The sequence below is a fragment of the Hoplias malabaricus genome, chromosome 2 (genome assembly GCF_029633855.1).
Source record: "Hoplias malabaricus isolate fHopMal1 chromosome 2, fHopMal1.hap1, whole genome shotgun sequence".
NCBI lineage: Eukaryota > Metazoa > Chordata > Actinopteri > Characiformes > Erythrinidae > Hoplias > Hoplias malabaricus.
Genome location: NC_089801.1, coordinates 76,136,713 through 76,159,757, shown reverse-complemented (window position 1 = coordinate 76,159,757; position 23,045 = coordinate 76,136,713). Strand labels below are relative to the sequence as shown.

At 41.4% G+C, this 23,045-nt stretch overlaps 1 protein-coding gene across 1 annotated transcript in view; it reads right to left on the bottom strand.

Annotated features, from left to right (window-relative positions):
- The window catches only part of micall2b (mical-like 2b), a 43,307-nt gene extending 21,873 nt beyond the window's left edge, over positions 1-21,434 (bottom strand). The window contains exons 1-4 of the mRNA XM_066648795.1: positions 20,948-21,434; positions 20,186-20,234; positions 2,575-2,716; positions 1,861-1,982 (exon numbers count right to left, since the gene is read on the bottom strand). Coding sequence (XP_066504892.1) covers positions 1,861-1,982; positions 2,575-2,716; positions 20,186-20,234; positions 20,948-21,090 — 456 coding nt within the window. The 5' untranslated portion in view covers positions 21,091-21,434. The remainder of the gene's footprint in view (positions 1-1,860; positions 1,983-2,574; positions 2,717-20,185; positions 20,235-20,947) is intronic.
- Between the last annotated feature and the right edge of the window lie 1,611 nt (positions 21,435-23,045).

Sequence of the window (23,045 nt, the reverse complement as noted above, 5' to 3'; positions counted from 1 at the left end):
ATTAGCACAGTTACAGCATTCCTCTGCCTGTGAACTGGTGGTAAGACCTAACCGTTGTGGGACTTTGAAATCTTTACAAGTGCTGTCTTCATAATATTGACTGGGCTAATTCAGTGATTAACATTTATTGCAGAAACCATTACATAACAAATAAAAATATTTATGAACTTAATTTTAAGTCAAGCAGGTGGCTTTGTGTCTCAAGTATGAGGTGAGCCTTTGAGTCACAGGTCATTTGATATTAGTTGTAGAATTTAAGTACTGCCTGAATCACGAATCATATGATCTGATGGCTGCATCGAATCATAAGATCTGAAGATCCTAGAAAGTTGCCAATTATGGACATAAATCTGCGTCAATCCTCCAGTAATCAGTTGTGAGTTAAATGAACACCAAGTAAGATTTGGGCTCCCACTACAGCTGTAGAGTGTAACTAATTTTTATAGTAGTGTTCTGAAATCTAGAAGCAGGGGAAGGGGTGGCAGGGAAGTTTCCTACCCTCCTTCTAAAGTTACACAGCTCATTTTCAGCAGTGCTGTGCCTGGAGTAGCAATGAGAGAGGCTCTATTCTCCCTATTACAGCTCAGTGAAACATCACAACGATTTTAAAAGTTGTCATTTTACGGTAAAAATACGAACCAGTGTTCCTCTATACCGCCAGTTCTGAAGTCTGAGTGAAGAGTTATTATAAATGAATAAAAAAACTAATTATATACACAGACTTCAGATATCAGTCATCAGTTATCAAATGTGTTGCACTTCAACCCCTTTTGTCCATCACGTTTCAAATTAACTGAGGACAAAGTTAATCGTCTGTGAGTGAAGTCTGTGTCATTTATTACCTGCTTTTTAGGCATGATGCTCCTTGCTATATAAATACATGCACCTTCATTTATATATATCTATCATTATGGTCATTTCTTACAAGGTCAAATTTAACAACAGGCGCACTGTTCTGTAAAGTTGCCATCAATAACTATACTTACCCGCACCTACCCTCAGAATAGTGTCTTGACAACAGCAAAAAGCCTTTACTATACACATACAAAGTTGATCTAAACATAAACTCATTGGAGAAAAGTGGGAGGAGTGGGGAGAAAAAATAATAATAAGTGGTCTGATTAGATAGAAAGAGCACATAAAACTGATTTCCCCCTCTGCCCTACAAAAACGCTACCTCTCGATAGCATACGTCTTTGTGACAGAAGGCCTCATGTGATGAACAAGAAACCCAACCTGCTACGGACTGGATCTTTATCATCTTTAGCGTCAAATCCAGGTTCAGTTTGTGATCCGCTGACAGTCTTACTTGAGTACTGAGGCCTTGTGGTGAGCGCTACAATCCTGCCTTTCCAACTGCTGATGTGATTATCTGGGAATCCAATGCATACTACAGTTGATCACTGCTAGGGGTGACACAAAAGACACTAGCAACTCAGTGATATGTGCAAGACGTCCTGTGGCCACACGTGTTGCCTCTTATGGTAGGGCTTCCAAAAGTCATTTTTAGCAGGATAATGCTCATCCACAAACAGCAAGGATTGCAACACTTCTTTGGCTTTGATCACCATATTTATCACTAATCCAGCATTTATGGGAACAGATGGGATACCAGCTTGGGCAACCAATGACAGTGAAGGATCTTCAGTCCCAGCTGCAACCTGTGTGAAAATGTGCTGCAGGATGCCATATGGAACCTGTATACCTCCATGTCACACCATATCTCATTTTATATCCCCAACAGGGTACTGGAGCTTCCTTTAAATTGTAGAGTTATCCCAAATGAACTTAATATTGTGCTTTAAAATTGTAATCAGAATAAGTGTACAAGTGTACCCTGGACTGGGCTTTTTCTCTTACCTTATTTTCTGTATCTGTTTTAGGCGTATTGAATACTTGAGCTGTGACCGGCTGGTTTTTCTTCCCTGGTCGCTCCTCACTGGGCTCATCAGCTGGCCTTTTAATGCCTGCCATGCCTCCAACTTCAGAACAAAGAGTGTTGAATGTTAATGAATATTTAAAAAAAAAATCCCATCAACTGATTACAACTGATTTAAAAACGGGGGGTTTTATTGTTCTCACAAAAGTCAGAATTAGTGAACATCCTCTTCAGAACATGCTCCTGCACAGTTATTTTATATTGGCTTAACATAGCAAACGTTAAATGTAGCCGGCCCAAACAATTCTGGCACACTTATAAATTCATTCATTTTACTGTAACCAGACTACAGCTTTTCTAAGGAGGATTTACACCCTATTTTGAAAACATGTCTGTGAAGATGTGATGGCATTCAGACACGTGAGCATTAGTGAGGTTAGGTGCTGATGTTGGATGATTAGTTGTGGATCACAAACACCACCCCCAACTCATCCTAGAAGCATGGGTTGGAGTTTATTCACATTTAGGCTTTTCAACAGACCGATGCTGATCGTCTTTTTACTCATCTAGCCCATGCTTGGTGTTGAGTATATTGACAATGATCTGCTCCAGGGTGTCCCATTTCATTTCATGCATCTTTATTAATATTATCCCATAGTTTCCTAAATCATATATAGCTTCAAAAAGTGTCTTACTTGGATTACGGCCATGGAAGTAGTTGTAATACTGAGAGACGTAGGTGAGAATACTGAGGCGGTCAGGCACTTTAAGGGCCACCATGTCTTCAGCATCCAGCAGGGCAGGGATGCTCAGCTCCTCCTCAGCCACACGGAATGCCTGGTTCATACACATACACAGAAACAATGAGTAAAATCAATGCACAAGGTTAATGCATATTAATAAATGAATATAATTAAGTATGCAGATTCTGTGGCTGAGGGAACGCGCGTGGAAGGCACATGCAAGATCGTTGGAGATGGGTGTTAGGGGATTTGTAGCCAAGCCGTCCATATCCCTGCTTGTGCAGTTCGGCATCAGGGGCTAGAAACTAAGAGCAGCTGTGAAGGAGTTATCAGATACAGCTGAAAGGTGTAGTCAGTGGTTGTGGATAAAGAGAGCACAGATTAGTTGGGGAAAGGCACTGTAGAGGTGCTGTTGTGGTGGTTGGTGATGTAGCACGTAAAGATCACATGGAACTGGTGGAACTGAGCATGCATTAACGGTGCCAGTGGGGCTAGGAATTAAAACATGTTGAATTCTGAAAAACAATCCCAATGCTAAAACAAAACTGGACTGATAACTGAGCCAAATGAGAATGACAAGCCGCCAACGTGGACGTGACAATTATACCGTTTCAAACATGAAGCAAACATTAATTCCTTTTTTTCTAGGTACGAGCATTGATTAGATTTTCTTTCTAGGTTTGAGACCTGACTAGATTGTATTGTGTATTGCACTTACTACATTTTCTTCTTTCTAGATATCAGCACTGGCCCTTTTCTGGCGTCTGAGCTCAGAGGGAAATTGGACTTTAACCCATTTGTACTAGCTAGGATACACATTCTGTCTAAACACGAAGAACTTTTGTGAGTTGCTCTGGATAAAAGTCATGTTTAACAAAGCAACACAGATTTCCAACTCCAGTGTTTTCATTTTCAACAGTGGATTGTAAGAAGATAATACCTGTAAGACACTACATGCTTTTCGTAAGACTGTGCCAAGTCTTGGCTCATATTGACTCAGAAAAGATTATGAATCAGTGTAAACACCTCAGGGACTACGCAGTAAAAGGCTCCTGACTGTGATTTCACCAAAAGACAATACATTTTTAACTGAAGATTGATTAAACACTTGAAGTATTAGCACAAACCCCTGATATTAGGAGGTTGAGAAGCCAAACAATTCAGCTGTTCATATCTTATAATCAACGTTATGAAAAAAGGGTATATGCGCTAAAATAACAATATTAGTGTCACACAACTATATGGACTCGTCTTTTCAGTCACATTGAAATAACATGCTTTTGAATGTGCACAGGAACCACATACGGTGCAGGACATACCCCTGTATGCACTTCATTCATTCATTGTCTGTAACCAATTATCCATTTCAGTGTCGCAGTGGGCCTGGTGCCTACCTGGAATCACTGGGGGCAAGACGGGAACACACATGCATACAAAGTCCTTGACATATTCACTGACACCTAGGGACATTTTTGAGCAGCCAATCCACCTACGAATGTGTGTTTTTGGACAGTGGGAGAAAACCCACATGGACCCGGGAAGAACACACCAGCCTCCTCACAGGCAGTCACCCTGAGTGGGACTCAAACCCAGGTGCAGCACTGTACGCATTTCATTTACTATAAAAAAAAATTGAAGATGATATTACATTTATAAGAGGGCATACAAATAAAAGCAGAAAACCTATTTAACAGTTTATTAAACAAACTGTAATAACTACACACAACCTCAGATTTCACAGTATTAACTGTAGTCGCTCCCTTTCCATTTTCCAAATCTACAGGGGATGTTTGAAATATCTTTCCTAAATATTGGTTTTATTTTCCAATATTCATGATCCAAGTAAGTATTTTTGAATGCGGTTCATAGACATCCGTTCAACTTTCAACACTACAATTCCTCAGATACAGACAGTACCTGACTGACAACGGTGCCAACTGTGCCTAAATACCTCCCTCTGAAACTGAAATCATTACAAGAACCAAGTTCACTTGGTGTTCCCTAGTGTTCACTCCAGGGTCCTGAAGATGAAACTGGTTGTATGAAATCAACACAATTTTCAAAACGTCAATTACAATAGAATAAGTTACAATTACGTTCCCCAAGAGAAAGGTACAGAATACGGACCACCGAGGGTACAACCACAAACAACCACTTCCATCATTATTAATCATAGTATAGCTGTAGTTTGTATAGACACCCTAACCACGATGATTTGCGCTGAGCGCTATCATGTTATATTTTATTACAAACCCTACAAACAGAATATCAATTACGTGTATTTCTAAACAAATGGTGAGACAAACGAGTAAGGAGATTTAGGCTGTGCTTATCTCCTACTTATACTTCTGTTGGCAGCATTTTTTATACGCTGTATTTATTAGAGTATGCGTTTTATTTACGCAACTAAGCATAAAAGTACACTATGTGGCACAACTCATCAGGACAGTCGGATTTGCTATTAAACGGTGGCTGTAAACAGGTGCCAATACAACAAACCGAGTTCCTGGCAGCTGGCTATTCCGGAGGCTCTCGAATCAGATTTTTTTTTTAATTCTGTTGTTCAAACTGTCTATGTAAACGTCACCTATATCTGACATCAATCTGAACAGATCACACTCCTAAACTGACTGGAATGGGACCGGACTGGTGTTTCACTGCAGAGCTATAGTGACAAAACCTCACCTATTTATTCCAAATGAGTTCCATGTTAAAAACAGAGTATCAATTAAAGAAAACGAAAACAGATTTTTCTTTCACTCCAAGCTCAAATTTCCCGGGTCTCTCACGAACACAAGGCCTCCAAATAGAACTAGATGAGCAGCGACATAACGAGTTTAATATTTCTATGAGCCACATTTATGTAGCTTTGTACTTACATAAATAATATAAAACTGATATAGAACTACTTAAAAGAAACTTAAAAGAAACCCCTTATACAAATTTCCTCATTTTATTTTGTCATAAATGAAAGATGGTTTGGAACCTGGTTTGAGGAGTTTCACAGGTTTTTTGTTTTCCAATTTTTTATTATTATTATTTTTTTTTTTACACAACAGAAATGCTTTGACCTGGCTGTTTCCACTTCCTAAACACCTCAAATTAAAATGAAATGGCCGTTCAGACGGAGTGGAATTTCCACAAACCTGACAAGGACAAGAGTTCAATGCCACATATAAAAGTGGCCCAAATATGATGTGGAAAAGTCCGATTTAATGCGATTTGTGCTGTTCACACAACCACATGGACGACACATCCATGTCACGCATGACTGGGTCACTCTACCTGCTGTGTGAACGTAGCCTTAGTATTCCTTGCCCGGAATATGGCAAACCAGTAAATAACAGATGTTAACTTATGTTGCCATAGTACATTTGATTTGAATTTTTTTTATTATTATTATTTCTTTTTACTTATTTTGAGAATTTGCAAATATTCTTTCCAAGCATACAAACTTAATTTTAAGACAGGACAAGGGACAAATATCTTTACATATTTCAATAAATAAACTATTCAATAAACTGCCATTCTTTTTCATAGTGTGTTTACATTATTATGCTATCATTAAGCATACGGGCCTATTAATATACTGGGTGTGTAAAAATAAATAAATAAATAAATCATTAATCGCAATTACTTATGACAAATAATTGTCAGTTAAGACATGATCATGACAGCCGTACCTAAACCTTGGATTTAATTTACTGCACTGCTCAGATAAGAGTAAATAATAAGCTAAAGTAAAAAGAATGAAAAGGGAAATGACTGAAGGCATATACACATGAATGCACTTTAGGTGGGAAGTGAATATGATTAACCAGACGTTGTAGAAACTGAATTGTTAAGCTATTAAGCAAGTAAATAAGTAGTAAATAAGCTCACTGGAGCAACAACGTATAATGTTAATAACATGCATACTTAATTCTGTACCAACACTTGGTATAAATGGAGAGCTTTGGGCATTTGTAAGTCAAAGAGTCAAATAAGTCTTAAAATTTCAGGCCAAATTCATAAAATTTCAGGTCTCATTTTGGCCAAAAAGGATCATATCGTTTGTGTCCAATGAAAAACTCCTAAAGAGTAAATTTACAGTCTTCTTAACTTTCAGTGTTAAACTTTTTTTCAACACTGAAACACCAAAATTACTTCAAACCAATATCTACTTTTATTTAAAAATAAACTGTTTCCAAAAGTATTCAGTCACCCATCCAAGTAACTGAATTGAGGGGTTCCAATCACAAGCCAAGCACCTAGGCATGCAGACTGCTTCTACAAACATTTGTGAAAGAATGGTTTGCTCTCAGGGGCTCAGTGAATTCCAGCGTGGAACCATGATAGGATGCCACATGTGCAACAAGTCCAGTCATGAAATTTCCTCACTACTAAATATAAGTCAACTGTCAGTAGTATTATAACAAAGTTGAAGCTACTGGGAATACAGCAATTAGCCACGAAGTGGTAGGCCACGTGAAATGACAGCTGTGTCAGTGGATGCTGAGGTGCATAGTGCATAGAGTTCACCAACTACCTGCAGAGTCAATAACTACAGACCTTCAAAACTTCATGTGGCACTTAGATTAGCTCAATAAGTGTGTTGAGAGCTTCATGGAATAGCTTTCCATGCCCAAGCAGCTTCATCCAAGCCTTACATCACCAAGTGCAACGCAAAGTGTTGAAAGCAGTGGCATAAAGCACACCGTCACTGGACTCTATACCAGTGGAGATGTGTTCTCTGGAATGACAAATCACATTTCTCCATCTGGAGAAATCTGGGTCTGGTGTTTGCCAGGAGAACGGTACTCGTCTGACTGCATTGTGCTAAGTGTAAAATTATGGTGTGGGGTTGTTTTTCAGGGTTTGACCTCGCCCCCTTAGTTCAGAGTGAAAAGAACTCAATGCTTCAGCATAGCAAGAGATTTTGGACATTTTCATGCTTCCAACTTTGTGGGAACTGTTTGGGGATGGCCTCTTACAACATGACTGTGCACCAGTGCACAAAGCAAGGTGCTTAAAGAGCTTGACAGGCTTTGGTGAGTCCTGACCTCAACCCAATCAAACTCATTTGGTATGAATTACAGCAGACTGTGAGCCAGACCTTTTTGTCCAGCATCTGTGTCTAACCTCACAAATTAGACACAGGTCATAAATTCCCATAAATACACCCCTAAAACTTGTGTAAAACCTTCCCAGACGAGTTGAAGCCATTATAGCTGCAAAGGGTGGGCCAACGTTGTATTAAACCCTATGGATTAAGAATGAGATGTCACTTAAGTTCATGTGTATGCACAAAGGTAGACGAGTGAAATACTTTTGGAAATACTTATATAAAAAGTGTGTGTGTGATCCAAAGAATGATCCAATATATGACAGTATACCCAATACAAAACATGACCAGGGGTGACAGTAGCAAGGAAAAACTCCCTCAGAGCTGAGGAAGTAACCCTGGGAGGAACCAAGTCTCACAATTTGGGTATATCCTCCTCTGGTCTAACTACTAGAAATCATTGACAAAAGATTTTGTATCATCACATAATGAAGGTTCATGTGGAGCCAACAGTGTAGATATCTCACAGTTCAATATGAGAACACAAATATAGTAATAATTACTAGGAATGAAGTTTAAAAAAAAAAAAAAAAAAAACAGCAAATTATAGAAACATGGAAGGTTTAATGAATAACTTGAATAAAAAATTAGGTAAATTAAGTTAGCTTCTAATTTGGTTTTGGCTTCAAGCTGTGATTTGTGCCCCATAACACCCCCATTAGGAAGAGACAACTGGATTTGTCTGGGCCGTAATTTTCCACATGAGGGATTCCCTGCAGCATTCCTATGCTGACCCATCAGGATGCCAGTCAAACTGAACATGACCCACAGACACTATCAAAAAAAGAGATCAACATAAACAAGATACAACAAGACCAGAAACTGAGAAATCTGATGGAAAAAAACCCAAACAAGAATAAGTTAGCAGAAGGTGTTAAGCGTATTGTGTGGGTGCACTGCCATTAAATAAATAAATACCTCAAGCATTTCCACTGAGTAAACACCACTGCCAGTTTACATAAAACTGTTTCCAGAAAAGCTGGAACTTTTCTGGAAAATGCAATAAAAACCAAGTGCGTTTTGTTAATTTCCTACAGCAAAAAGTATCATACCTTACCATTGAAACTGAGGTGTGTATTGGGAATGTAGAGGAATGTAGACTGCAATCAAGGCAAAAGATTTTAATTGGGAAGTCCATGGTTATTTCAGCAAGACATAGCTACGCTATAACAGATCAGCTTCGTAGTCAAGAACGGATGGTTGACTGGAACATCATACAGTCATGTCCGAAAGTATTACCACTTTTGGCCATGACTGTATCCGTCTCATATGTCAGATCGTGAAAAGAAGAAGATCGATTGTGGTTAGGGTGATGACTGCATGGTGGCTTCAGTCATGTATTAAGAAAGAACAGGCAATAATTCCACTTGCAAAACAGGATTGGTTTCCTCTGTTCTTTAATGATTAAACTTAATGAAATTATACTATAAAGTTGTACCTTTGTCATTTCAATAAAATTTCAAGAGGTTCATCAAATCCCAGATTCCTGTTTTATGGCATTTTACAAAAAGTTGTATTCTGTATTAGAAACTCCAGCCATACCATTGCAAATTGCAGCCAGATGCACTAATTGGGTAGAAACATAACTAGGTTAAAATGAACATCTATCTATTAAAGCAGTGTTATCTTGCCATATAGGTTTCCTAAAATCTTTTTGCACTCCAACATAAATTGTGCTGCATTTATCCTGTATTACCTCAACTTCAAATTGCTGCATCATTTAATGTGGTTCATAAGGCTGTGTGTTTTGAGGCTGAGGCTCCCTGCCTTTGAGACAAAAATTTGACAACTAGAAGAACCAGTGAATCTTATATCTTCTTTAGCCTGCATTTTTACTGCACTGTGCAGAAGTCTTAGGCACCTAACGTAATTATATACATTTAAACTGCAGTCTTCTCAGTGAGCAAGGTGCTTGTATAAAGTTATAAATAATTACAGTAAATACAAAAAATAAATAAGATTTTTTTCTATAAAGTAGTAGGTGAGAGTGAATTTGAAGAACAATGTTTTGTTCAGATTCTCCTTGATTTTTGATGAATTTCTTAAGTCAACAGCAAACATTATTTAAAATCATCATTTGTTATCCACTAAAACTAGGTATTGGATGATAACCTCAAATAATACAGACCCAACACATTCACACACAGAGTACCACACTGGAATAATGTTATTTAGTTTTATTATAATGTTGGGTGTTATTTGTTGTTTTAGCAAATAAACACTTACTGCTCAGATAAATAGCTTTTTAAATCTCAATCTCTGGTGCCTAAATCTTTTACACAGTACTGTTTGTCCTTCTCCAAGCTCCCTATTAATGGAGAATTTATGTGGGTGCTGGATAATATTCTATACAAAAGACTGACTGACTTGGAAGTGTGTGGGAAGCTATTCTGCACCGTGAAGTTACTGCTTGGTAACAAACAGTCTTCCAACCAAAAATATTCAGACAGCAGCAGCTCTGGTGCTGTTTCTAATCATACCACTTAGGCTACGTTCACACAAGCAAGTAAAAGTGGCCCAAATCTAATTTTGTTTTTCTGCTATTCACACTGCCTATATATAAGGTAACCCATATCTGATTTCAGAGTCACGCCCTTAAACTCACCTAAAATAATGATGCTTCAGGCTCTGAGCAGAAGGAAATATTCGTCTGTTCCATCCAAAGTACTTTTTTATTGAAATAGAATAGTACTGATGTTTTATCAAAATAATAATAAAATAAAGAGCGACACGGTGGTGCAGCAGGTTAGTGTCGCAGTCACACAGCTCCAGGGACCTGGAGGTTGTGGGTTCAAGTCCCGCTCCGGGTGACTGTCTGTGAGGAGTGTGGTGTGTTCTCCCTCCCTGTGTCTGCGTGGGTTTCCTCCGGGTGACTGTCTGTGAGGAGTGTGGTGTGTTCTCCCTCCCTGTGTCTGCGTGGGTTTCCTCCGGGTGACTGTCTGTGAGGAGTGTGGTGTGTTCTCCCTCCCTGTGTCTGCATGGGTTTCCTCCGGGTGACTGTCTGTGAGGAGTGTGGTGTGTTCTCCCTGTGTCTGCGTGGGTTTCCTCCAGGTGACTGTCTGTGAGGAGTGTGGTGTGTTCTCCCTGTGTCGGCGTGGGTTTCCTCCGGGTGACTGTCTGTGAGGAGTGTGGTATGTTCTCCCTCCCTGTGTCTGCGTGGGTTTCCTCCGGGTGACTGTCTGTGAGGAGTGTGGTGTGTTCTCCCTCCCTGTGTCTGCGTGGGTTTCCTCCGGGTGACTGTCTGTGAGGAGTGTGGTGTGTTCTTCCTCCCTGTGTCTGCGTGGGTTTCCTCCAGGTGACTGTCTGTGAGGAGTGTGGTGTGTTCTCCCTGTGTCGGCGTGGGTTTCCTCCGGGTGACTGTCTGTGAGGAGTGTGGTGTGTTCTCCCTCCCTGTGTCTGCGTGGGTTTCCTCCGGGTGACTGTCTGTGAGGAGTGTGGTGTGTTCTCCCTCCCTGTGTCTGCGTGGGTTTCCTCCGGGTGACTGTCTGTGAGGAGTGTGGTGTGTTCTCCCTCCCTGTGTCTGCGTGGGTTTCCTCCAGGTGACTGTCTGTGAGGAGTGTGGTGTGTTCTCCCTGTGTCGGCGTGGGTTTCCTCCGGGTGACTGTCTGTGAGGAGTGTGGTGTGTTCTCCCTCCCTGTGTCCGCGTGGGTTTCCTCCGGGTGACTGTCTGTGAGGAGTGTGGTGTGTTCTCCCTGTGTCCGCGTGGGTTTCCTCCGGGTGACTGTCTGTGAGGAGTGTGGTGTGTTCTCCCTGTGTCCGCGTGGGTTTCCTCCGGGTGACTGTCTGTGAGGAGTGTGGTGTGTTCTCCCTGTGTCTGCGTGGGTTTCCTCCGGGTGACTGTCTGTGAGGAGTGTGGTGTGTTCTCCCTGTGTCCGCGTGGGTTTCCTCCAGGTGACTGTCTGTGAGGAGTGTGGTGTGTTCTCCCTGTGTCCGCGTGGGTTTCCTCCGGGTGACTGTCTGTGAGGAGTGTGGTGTGTTCTCCCTGTGTCTGCGTGGGTTTCCTCCGGGTGACTGTCTGTAAGGAGTTTGGTGTGTTCTCCCTGTGTGGGTTTCCTCCGATGATCCAAAAAGCACATGTTGGTAGGTGGATTGGAGACTTGAAAGTGTCCGTAGGTGTGAGTGTATGAGTGAGTGTGTGTCGCCCTGTGAAGCACTGGCATGTCCTCCAGGGTGTGTTCCTGCCTTGCGCCCAATGATTCCGGGTAAGCTCCAGACCCACCGCGACCCTGAACTGGATAAGGGTTACAGACAATGAACAAAATAAAACAGTGCAGCGCTCTATAACCCTTTTCTTTATTCCAAATAAGTGTGAAAAAAATAGGTATAAATTAATTACTTAAGAATATTATAACCTGAACCAGTGTTGCCAGGTCTCTCGCAAACATGGCATCTCCAAAGAGAAGGAATCAAGTGGCAACATAATGACAATTTTAAGCAGTTTTTTCTAATGATATTACCAATATAATATTTTAATTTTTAAGAAAGAAGTCTTTCCATGTCCTAAACGCCTCAAATTTAAATGAAAAAGCTTTGAAGCAGAGTCCATGGTCCTTCTACCCTTTCATTCACAGCCCACATAAACCCTGTGGTTAAAAACTGCATTCTTCCACCTGCGCAATATAGCCAAGATACAACAGTCCCTTTCTCAGTCTGCTGCTGAGCTCCTTGCTGAATGGCCTTTGCTCTTCTTCTGTCTATAAGCTCCAAATGGCTCAAAACCCTGCTGCTTGGCTACTCACTCTCACACCACATTACACCTGTTCTGCAGGATCTTCACTGGCTCCCTGTTAAATATTGGATTCTATTCAAGATGCTTCAACTTATAAGGCTTTAAATAATCTGGCACCTCCTCATCTGTCTGATCTCCTTCTCGCACTCTCAGATGTTCCACTGCTGGGCTGTCACATGTCCCGACATCTTAACTCTGTAGCTTTAGGGATCGAGCTTTCTCTAGGCTTGCTCCTCGACTACAGATTTCCCTCCCAACTGTGGTTAACCAATCTCCCTCTTTTTCAATTTCAAATCTAATCTCAAGTCTCACCTCTCTCTCGCTTATGGCCTCCCTTTGGCCTAACTGGCTAATCTTAGATTTCCTTGTAAGTAGTACTGCTGGTTTGATGTTTCTCTGTAACTGCTGAACCTGTATTGTGTGTGTGTGTTGAATGTTTCTATTCCAATGACTGTAAGCATCGTTGCGTATTAGAAAAGCGTTATATAAGAATAAAGCATTGTCGTTATTATTCTCAACAGCCCAAGTGATGTAAAAGTCACATGACTTCAGATCTGGCTGTTCAGACAGAGTGGCACTGCCACAGATTGAAGAGGAATCAAGTTTCAATAGCCACATAAACAACACATTTGTTTCAACATATTAAGAAACACAAGATTTGGGCATCTTTTACCTGGTATGTGAATGTAGCCTAAGAGTGGATCTACCACCTGAAATATGTCTGGCCATCAGTGGTCAATGTTTCACTGAGAGAGGTAGATGTAGTCGTTGAACAACACAAACATTTCTTAGAAAAATAGCCGTAAGTGTTGACATGTGGTAGAAGAAACTAAAGCAGGTGTGAGAGAGTGTGTGTGAGAGAATGAGACAGTGGGAGAGAGGGAGAGAAAGTGAAAGAAACAGATTAAAATGGAATTTCCAAAGTAAAGATATTTAATGACAGAAAAAGCAACACCCAACAGGTCAGATAAAGATCACACAAGTCCCTACCTGCAATCTGCTCAGAAATCACTAACACAAGGAAAGGTAAAGTTAGCTAATGTTTACCCAAGATAAACCACAACCCAACTTTCACTTGGAAAATAAAGAATTTGGTCAGAAGACAATGACAAATGCCAAATTTCCAGGATATTCTGAGTTCATGCCTTGGGATTCCAATGTGCTTTTACTTTCCCCCACATTTTTTTAATCATTTTTTATGAGTCTGAAAGTGAACAACTCAAAAAAGGGGGAACAAAAAAAAAAAAGTTATTTGTAATTGCACAAATGGTTTAAAAATTATTTACATGGAGTTGTGTCATATACATATACACATTATATATATATATGTGTATATATATGTATGTATGTGTGTGTATGTATGTATGTATGTGTGTGTATGTATGTATGTATGTGTGTGTATGTATATATATATATATATATATATATATATATATATATAGCACTAGACACTGGCACACACCTCAGTGGAATATTTGTGAACAGGCCGGGACACAAGAAAAACAAAATCGTTTGTTTATTTTGGTGCTAACAACCAACCATGAACTGTTATTAAAAGACACATCTAATCCAACCTCTTGAATGACTGTGCCAGGTCACCTCACATTTATATACTATTTTATAAATTCCCCCTGCATAGTCCACTTCACAAGGAAATACCATGGTGGACTTAAACTGTGGTGTAAGCCCCTTAAAACAAACCTGTCTTCCATTTTGGATGTACAGTACTGCTGTATAAAGCCCCTCAGGTCAACACGACCAAATTAGCAGCGCTATTGGTTGAGGATGTGAATGTCCAAAACACTGCCCTATTCTCTACAGAGTGCAGTATTTTGGGGTGTCCACCATTTTGTAGCATTGTCTGAAAACACAGTGCACAACTTACAGTGCACTTAAACAATCCCACAATGCACCACAATTAGTCGTTTACGTCTGATGTACCCTACCAGACAGCGGATAATGTGCTGTTTATTAAAACCTGTTGGTTAAGTAAAAATGAGGTGCTGTCATAACTACCTCCTGATTTCAGTTCCCTATTGTCAACTAGATTGTTGGAAACGGATACCTGCTCAATATTCCCTACATTAATCACACAGAGCTAAATGTTATCAAACATGAATTTAGCATCAAGTGTGACAAATGAAACTAGTGAGAATATTCTGTAATACGTCTTGCTAGGACAAAGACATCCTTACCATTTGTTAGCTCTACAGTCTGTTTACAATATCCTGGAGTCAGTAAATGGCAGTAAAAAGAAGGGAAGGGAAAAATATAAGAATAAAAAGGTCTTATGCTAGGCTTGATCTCTCACTGCATTCACTGCACTCCAAACATTGAAAAGCATAAACTAAGATGAGGATATTGCTCTATTCCTTCTCCATTGACAAGTAATATTGACTTCTTTCTGCTGTGTTGAATCACTTAAGGTGGCGCAGCAGGTAGGTGTCGCAGTCTCACAGCTCCAGGGACCTGGAGGTTGTGGGTTCAAGTCCCGCTCCGGGTGACTGTCCGTGAGGAGTGTGGCGTGTTCTCCCTGTGTCTGCGTGGGTTTCCTCCGGGTGACTGTCCGTGAGGAGTGTGGCGTGTTCTCCCTGTGTCTGCGTGGGTTTCCTCCGGGTGACTGTCCGTGAGGAGTGTGGCGTGTTCTCCCTGTGTCTGCGTGGGTTTCCTCCGGGTGACTGTCTGTGAGGAGTGTGGCGTGTTCTCCCTGTGTCTGCGTGGGTTTCCTCCGGGTGACTGTCTGTGAGGAGTGTGGCGTGTTCTCCCTGTGTCTGCGTGGGTTTCCTCCGGGTGACTGTCTGTGAGGAGTGTGGCGTGTTCTCCCTGTGTCTGCGTGGGTTTCCTCCGGGTGACTGTCTGTGAGGAGTGTGGCGTGTTCTCCCTGTGTCTGCGTGGGTTTCCTCCGGGTGACTGTCTGTGAGGAGTGTGGCGTGTTCTCCCTGTGTCTGCGTGGGTTTCCTCCGGGTGACTGTCTGTAAGGAGTGTGGCGTGTTCTCCCTGTGTCTGCGTGGGTTTCCTCCGGGTGACTGTCTGTGAGGAGTGTGGCGTGTTCTCCCTGTGTCTGCGTGGGTTTCCTCCGGGTGACTGTCTGTGAGGAGTGTGGCGTGTTCTCCCTGTGTCTGCGTGGGTTTCCTCCGGGTGACTGTCTGTGAGGAGTGTGGCGTGTTCTCCCTGTGTCTGCGTGGGTTTCCTCCGGGTGACTGTCTGTGAGGAGTGTGGCGTGTTCTCCCTGTGTCTGCGTGGGTTTCCTCCGGGTGACTGTCTGTGAGGAGTGTGGCGTGTTCTCCCTGTGTCTGCGTGGGTTTCCTCCGGGTGACTGTCTGTGAGGAGTGTGGCGTGTTCTCCCTGTGTCTGCGTGGGTTTCCTCCGGGTGACTGTCTGTGAGGAGTGTGGCGTGTTCTCCCTGTGTCTGCGTGGGTTTCCTCCGGGTGACTGTCTGTGAGGAGTGTGGCGTGTTCTCCCTGTGTCTGCGTGGGTTTCCTCCGGGTGACTGTCTGTGAGGAGTGTGGCGTGTTCTCCCTGTGTCTGCGTGGGTTTCCTCCGGGTGACTGTCTGTGAGGAGTGTGGCGTGTTCTCCCTGTGTCTGCGTGGGTTTCCTCCGGGTGACTGTCTGTGAGGAGTGTGGTGTGTTCTCCCTGTGTCTGCGTGGGTTTCCTCCGGGTGACTGTCTGTGAGGAGTGTGGTGTGTTCTCCCTGTGTCTGCGTGGGTTTCCTCCGGGTGACTGTCTGTGAGGAGTGTGGTGTGTTCTCCCTGTGTCTGCGTGGGTTTCCTCCGGGTGACTGTCTGTGAGGAGTGTGGTGTGTTCTCCCTGTGTCCGCGTGGGTTTCCTCCGGGTGAAAACACACATTGGTAGGTGGATTGGGTACTCAACAAGTGTCCGTAGGTGTGAGTGTGTGAGTGAATGTGTGCGAGTTGCCCTGTGAAGGACTGCCGCCCCCTCCAGGGTGGGTTCCCGCCTTGCACCCAATGATTCCAGGTAGGTTCCGAAAACAGAGTAATATCTTCAACTTCATGAGACTGCTAACTACTTTACCGAAAGTGCTACAAAGTTGAACAACTCAAGTTACAAAAGGAGTTTTTGTGGTAATTCTCAGTCACATACAAACAGTAATTTTATTTCCGCAAACATATGGTTCCACCTTAAAAAGCCACGGAGCTTTTGAACCTAACCAAACCAAAAAGAACAGCATTTTCCCCATCCTAAAAGGAAAAGTCTAGCGGTATAAGTCTGCTTCATCCCAACAGGAGTTACAACAGAACATTCAGAGCCTCGTTCAAGTGAAACACTCAGTATATATGGCCTGGATGCTCTCAGCACAACATGATTCATTAAAGCAAATTCTACTGAAATGAATGGGATTACGCTTATGAAATATCACCAAATAAATTCATCTGGGAACTTAGCTTAAAGCAAGTTTTAGCCATGTTTCGACTGGCTGCCTGCACTTCTGCCGCTCCTGTATCACATACTGCCACGTTAAACAGATACACCCTGTGTTTACACACATCATTTGCTAATCACTATTGCACAACCATAATCATTTTATTGTACAGCAGCAGTTCACCAACCCCTAAACTAAGATGAACTTGGTGTGGGAAACACTCCATGCACGGCAGAACTGTTCTAGATGAAATCTTGGTGGTTTTAATTAGTGAAATCAGACTATAAACACTATTAACTGTTGCCCTAGTTGGACACAGCTGATTACGCGATACCGTAATGTGAATGCAGCCCTCTTCTTCAAATACATGAATTATAAGTTAGTGCCATGCCACCACTGCCGTGTGTTTAATAACCGTAATATATAGTGTCCAATGCATCACCTACCAGCCCAAAACACACTGCTAATGCAGGAATATCAGAAAGAGCTAAGCTGACAGACCATGGTCATTATGTTGTGTTCTTCTCTGTTCATAGGCATTATCACCATATCCTTTGCTGTCAAGTTACTATCCATCCTGACTCTCCTTCTCGTCCACTTTTCTCACGTTTGCGTTTTCTGGTAATGCCATTCCTGCACCAAAAAAAGTCCCTTGGGAAGGAGGACAGGAATGTATATGATGGATGGTGTCAAGTCCAGCCTGTTTCCCAACTGCATCCTTTTTTTTTAACAAAAATAAATAGCATCTCATGGCAACGGCACAATAGCGCATTCCACAAACGGTCACTCAGTGCTCAGCTCTTGACCAGACAGACTCGGAGCTCTCGCTAACTATGAGAGTTTATGCATTAATCACCATTGAAATGAAGCCTCTTCATGGAATGGATGAGTCAGAAACTCCAAAGTTGTGAAAGTACTGTGGTGCATTGTGCAAGATCAGTTGTGTTGAATGCTTCATTGTGATCAGCCAGTCTTTCAGTAGATGGCCATCAATATGTATATCATGCAGATTTCAGAATATAAAAAAGGGACACTACATGGACATGGTAATAAGGTTTAAAAATAAATAAATAAATAAAAAGAAAGTTCTGACAACTCCTCCACCCCTTCCTACCTTCACCTTCCTCCTAAGTGCTGTTTCTGCAGTGCTGACAGATACTATTTTCCATATTAAAGGTCACTGGAGCATCACAATGGTCTTGAAGTTCTCATTCATTATCTGTAAGCACTTATCCAGTTCAGGGTCACGGTGGGTCTGGAACCTACCTGGAATAATTGGGCAAGGTGGGAATACACCAATTCACTCACACACCCCTACGGACAGTTTTGAGTCATCCCACCTACCAACGTGTGTTTTTGGATCGCAGACACAGGGAGAACACATCACACTCCTCACAGACAGTCACCCGGAGGAAACCCACGCAGACACAGGGAGAACACACCACACTCCTCACAGACAGTCACCCGGAGGAAACCCACGCCGACACAGGGAGAACACACCACACTCCTCACAGACAGTCACCCGGAGGAAACCCACGCAGACACAGGGAGAACACACCAACTCCTCACAGACAGTCACCCGGAGCGGAAATCGAACCCACAACCTCCAGGTCCCTGGAGCTGTGTGACTGCGACACTACCTGCTGCGCCACCGTGCCACAGAATTCTCATTTTAAAATAAAAATTAAAACAAATTCTACCTGGTGTTTGTGTTTGGGGTTTTAGTAAATCAATAGTATTCATATTTTTCCAATAAATCAAAATCAGATTAATATCTAAAATAATATTCAGCGGCAGCTCTAAAAGAACCAGTGGACTGGCCTCACGTGTCTCTGAGAAAGCAGGTGTTCGGCTCCATCCTGCTGCTCCCATTCAGCAATTTCATCAATATTTTGCTGGTCTGGTAAAGGCCAATTTTAATTATAATCCAAAATGGATTCAATAAGTTAAAGAACCATTCATTTTTTCCAGTGATTCCTTGTCAGTAACAAAGGGCTATGTTCATATACTTAATCCAACATACTTTTTATAAAATTCAGAGAATGCTTTAACATTTGCTAACTCTCTGGTCTGTGTGAGCTTTGTTTGTACATATCCACGAGTCTCCTCCAAACTGGCCCAAGATTTCTCTCACATCTAGGTGTTTGGACAGTGGAGAGACTTCTGAACGTTATAAAGTATGAAAAGGGTTGAGGATGTTGCTCCAATCCTGCTCCACACGTGGGTAATACTGACTTACTTTTGCTGTTTCAGATACATTACACAAGTTGGAACTGACTCAAAATTCAAAAGCCGCAAAAGAAACACACAAAGTGCTACAAATGTAAACAGCTCAAGTTACAACTGAGTTTCTGTGGTAATTCAAACAGAGCATAAAATCCTAGACAAGTCAAATTTCAAAGCAAACAAGGTACAGTCAGCTTTCTTTTTACGCAAACATATCATTCCACCTTAAAAAGATGCAGAGCTCCTGAATGAACACAAATGGGAGGGGAGAGTTTGTTTTGCTGTGAAAATAAAGTAGTTCTCCAGAATTGTCCATTTAATTTAATATCTAGTAGCCTGTAAGTCCTAAGCATGGCTAACCCCATGTGAGGACCCACTCTGTGGAGCATAAACTAGGGACTAAAATTAATAAGCTACAATTTCTCAAGGAACTTGCCCTTCATAGAAACATGGACAGAAATAAACAGATGTTCACTTTCATAGATATTTTTGTTGGTATTGCTCCTTTAAGCAAACAAATCTGGGAGCACTGCTGAGAACAACAGAGAGGCACAAAAGCCCCTCAGAATTAAAAATCAGCTCCATGCATTCAACCTAATGAACAACAGCTCCCTATTGAAACCAGGAGAGTGGATCCAGACCGTGAAAAGAGGAGGAAGAGTGGAAAGAATAGGAACTGAAAAGCAAATCGGAGAGTGGCAGCTTCGTTCAACAAAAAAAGACATCATGGTTAATGATATGGGTAACTGCATACAGCTTGGTCAAGACTCTGGAGTAGACCACTGGGGTAGTTTCTGAGGTGAAATGGAATCCCACAGTATGCTGTGCGCTATTTCACAGTAGATTTGTTGCAGGGTTTAATCGCCCAACATAAAGTCTCCATTCAGACCGTTTTTTTAAATAAACAAACAAAGTAAAACAGGCTTTTATCAAAAGCAGGATCTCAGACTCAAACATGCGGCTGTTGACATGCTTGAACAGGTCAACTCAGGACAAACAGCTCTTGCTTTCCTGTACTTGCAGATGAATTTGGAAAGAATAGAAGTGAAAATAATCATAGTGATTATAATGTATGGCTTAGCTTGGGGGGGGGGGGGTGCAAACACAAAAACATCACTTACCAGGTGGTTGTTCTCATAAATATTTTCTTTGCTCAAGGAGTCAAACTTTCTACAATAAATATAACACACACAAAAAACAAGATTCAGATTAAAGCACGTCTGTATTTGCTGTACTTGAGATTTAATTTCATATTTAAAAGTCATTTCCCAGATAAATACAATTAGAACCTTCACCTTTATTCGGTTTGTGTAGAATTATGACGAGTCCACTCCCTGCCTTTATCTCTACTTACCTCACCTCACGTGAAAGCTCCACCCTTCAAGTAAATAGGGTCACATGATTGGCTCCTTAGATTTATGACTTAATAAACCTTGCCGCTCTGAATCCAGCCATTTAAAAACTATATTCCAAACAGCAGTTTCAAAGAAAAAAAATCTAAGTACAATGTTTTCTAGCAAAACTATCAACACAAAACGTTTATTAGTTTAATTTTGGGTAGTTTTAAGGACGTTATTCAGTCCGTTCTGGCGTCTGGTTACTATCATTTTGACTGTGAAATCAAAATTCCCAAATAAACGTCCATTTCCACACCAAAGCAAAACTGAACAACGGCGTTCAAGTTTTAAAGAATTTATTATGTGGACAATTTGGGAAAATTGATGTAATACTACGTTTTTACCGTTTGGAATATTACAAAAACGTCACAAAGCAGGCGTCAGAGAGTACGTTCATCGGCTTCCAGCGTAACTACACCGCTTTTAAGAGGTTTCTCGACAGAAAAACGAGAGAAACGGGTCAAAAAACACTGGAATGTGACTTACATCAGGTCCGGTCTGTGTTTGTGGATGAGAGCACAAAACGCTAAGCCGTCTCTGAAGGACGTGGTCATGTTGGTAATCGCCACATCTCTGTAGCCCTCACAGCAGAGTTTACACCACTGCTGCAGAGCCTTCACTGCGGCCATGGAGATCTGCAACCGACAAACGCGCGCTCAGACACGGACTCGGACTCTGGGAACTACGTGTGGATTCACCTCGACCACAGAACGGCTAGAGTTATTGTTTCTGAGCCGCCTACACGTTAACGCACTTCCGAAAGACCAAAAAACCCAACTAAATACTGCCCCGGTGTAAACGGGGCGGAGACAACTGGGTTTTACGAGTTCGTGGGAAGTTTCTCCCTTCGTTTTTCCCCTTTTCACGGGAATATTCCAGTTAGTGGCCAAAACCGATATAAACCCTCACATATTGAGGACATCTGTTCTCTTCTAAGACCACCACAATGATTAAAATCATACCTTTAAAGGTGATGACATGTTTTAAAGTTGAGTTAAAGCTAGGGTTAAGGTTAGGATGGGGTTAAGCAAGTAGTACTTGGGAGATAGTTAATGGTCTCCTCAAAATGAATGAAAGATATGTAAAGTCCCCACAGTTCATCAGTTCACAGACACAAGATGGTGTGTTCATTCACTACATCACTGCCTGGCCCGAAAAAGGACTGTCCCACACTCTTTACCAGTTCCACTTCACATATATAAGTGCGTTTTGTAGTGTTACAATCAAATAAATGTAATACATTTGTGGCTCCACATGATTTTCAGGCCCCTTAGCCTGTTTTTCAGTGGTCAGGACACCCACTGGACCACCACAGCGGGTCATGTTTGGGAGATGGATCGTTATCAGCAGTGACAGTGACACTCAGTTTGTGCTCTGGTATGAGTGGTGGATCAGAAACAGCAGTGCTGCCCAGAGTTTTAAACATGACTGTTGCTGCCCAATCATTTTGTACTGGTTCATATGCCTCTATGTATTGACTGTCACAGTGCACATATGATTTATGTGAGGTTTAATAGTATGTACATGCCGTTTGTACAGTTGTATATTGGCATTTTCTTTTCCTTTTAAAGACATGTACATAGTAGATTCATACATATGTTTTGTAATATCAAAGAATATAAGGTGTTTGGGGTGAGAAAATATAAGATTATATAAGTGACAATAAAATTGATTTGATTACAAACAAGAGAGCGAGAGAGATTTTCCCCATGCAACAACATCACAACCCAGAGCTAGAGCTCTGCATTAAGAACATTTATCAGATAAGTGTCGTTTGCTCTTGGCTGTTGACCACAGCGCAGTGATTCTAGATATCTAGAGGGAATGCTAACAGTCTGAGACAATGTCTTATCAGCTGGACATCAGACCCAGAATGTTGAGTTTATGTCTTACATTGGAATGTCGAAATTAAATACAATTAAACAAATCCACAGGTATTCATTTATTTATTTATTTATTTTAGACTTAGGCAGGAATGGGCCTTGCATTTTAATAGTTGTTCACGATGTAAGCTTTTGGTGCTGTTTCTGATGTGAACAGTTTTGGTGTCCTACGTTTAGCAGCCTGAAACACTTTTACAAATGGCCAAAACAAATTTGTGACACACTTCTATTTTTAATGTGGGACGTCTTTACAGATTTTAAAAGAGCAGAAGAAGGTAAGGCAACATCTAAACCAATGTCTAAAATGCTAATTACAGACAATGTGTGTAACTAACTATAGCAATTCCTGTGCATTGTACCTACGCTTTCCGTCTGATTTGCCATTTGTAAAAGTGTTTCAGACATTTATAAAAGTGTTTTGGGTTTCTGGAAAATGCTTCAGGCTGGTAAAAGTGTTTTGGCCGTTTGTAAAATAGTTTTGGGCTAATAAATTGTTTCGCAGCTTGTATTTAATTTTGTACATTTGTTTTGCCCTTCTCAGCCACTGTAGTTTTGTAGTGTTGAAAAGGACAATTTTCATTTAATAAAAAAATAAAAATGAAGTAGTTTGAAAAATAAAAAAATATATAAAATATTGTTCTATTGTCATTTTATAAGCAACAGTTTCCATAAAATGACAATAGAACAGGAAAATGTTTAAT